Genomic DNA, 1,011 nt, shown 5'->3' with positions numbered 1-1,011 from the left:
TAATTATAATAAAGTTACAATAAATTAAGTTAATATATAATTATATATACAGTACCTAATTTATATATAATTAATATATAATTATATGTACAGTACCTAATTTATATATAATTTATATAATACTGTCCAGACGATAGAAATCTCTCCGTAGCGTGGCGCTACGGACGGCGGGAAAGTAGTTCGGCTTCCCGATGACGTTTGAGGTGTTTATAGGGAACTTTTACTATTTTTTACGAATACCGGTAGCAATTTTTTTCGTAGTTTTATGGGAATCGTAATTATAGGGGGGTCGACTGTATACAAGGGCTGTGGAGTCGGAGTCGGAGTCGTCAAAAAATCCGCCGACTCCGACTCCTTTTTACTTCCCAACTTGTTATGTATATACAACGGAAAAGTATTGAAATCGTGTCAAATTTGACCCTCCATGTTTCTTTTGCAAATCTACACGTTTGGAGACCTCCCGAACCCCCCAAAAAGTCAATAAGAAGAAAAATTCGCGCGTGTGTGTGTGTTGGCGTTTAATTTGTTTAATTTCTTTATTTTTTGTTATGAGATATTAAACAATATCTCAGAATGGGTAAAGTTTAAGGAACGAAATGTGGTACTGTAGCTTGCGTATAAAGGAACATTAATACTATTAAATTTTGATCCTTAATTAAAGATCGACAGGGTGAAGACATAAAAGGGGTCATGTGTCATATGTCTTAATGAGTATTTTACTCGTTACTAGCGTTCAAAATTTAAAAAATAAAATGTAAAACTCGTCTCTACCCTCAAAGTAAGCTTTTTAGCCATTTTATAATAGTACAGTAAAACCCGTTAAGATGTTCTCGCCTAAGATATTAGAATCTGTATGGGGACATGATTTAGTTCCACCACTCTGAAGCTTAATAACTAACTCCTGTGTTAAACCATCTGACTTCGATTCTAACCACTCTGACCACAGAAATTATTAGGCTTCAAACAGAGTAAACAAAATTAATCCCCCACACACAAGTTTAACATCCACAC

The 1,011-nt window shown here is 34.4% G+C and overlaps 1 protein-coding gene across 1 annotated transcript in view; it reads left to right on the top strand.

The window, feature by feature from the left end:
• The window catches only part of LOC111630148, a 5,167-nt gene extending 4,459 nt beyond the window's left edge, over window positions 1-708 (top strand). Inside the window, exon 2 of the mRNA XM_023374199.1 lies at window positions 662-708. Within this exon, the coding sequence (XP_023229967.1) occupies window positions 662-708 (47 nt within the window). The remainder of the gene's footprint in view (window positions 1-661) is intronic.
• The last annotated feature ends 303 nt before the right edge of the window (window positions 709-1,011 follow it).

Source organism: Centruroides sculpturatus, unplaced genomic scaffold (assembly GCF_000671375.1).
Source record: "Centruroides sculpturatus isolate CEXI.00-Female unplaced genomic scaffold, Cexi_2.0 scaffold521, whole genome shotgun sequence".
NCBI lineage: Eukaryota > Metazoa > Arthropoda > Arachnida > Scorpiones > Buthidae > Centruroides > Centruroides sculpturatus.
Note: the sequence above shows the minus strand (reverse complement) of the source record. Positions and strands in the feature narration are given on the sequence as shown.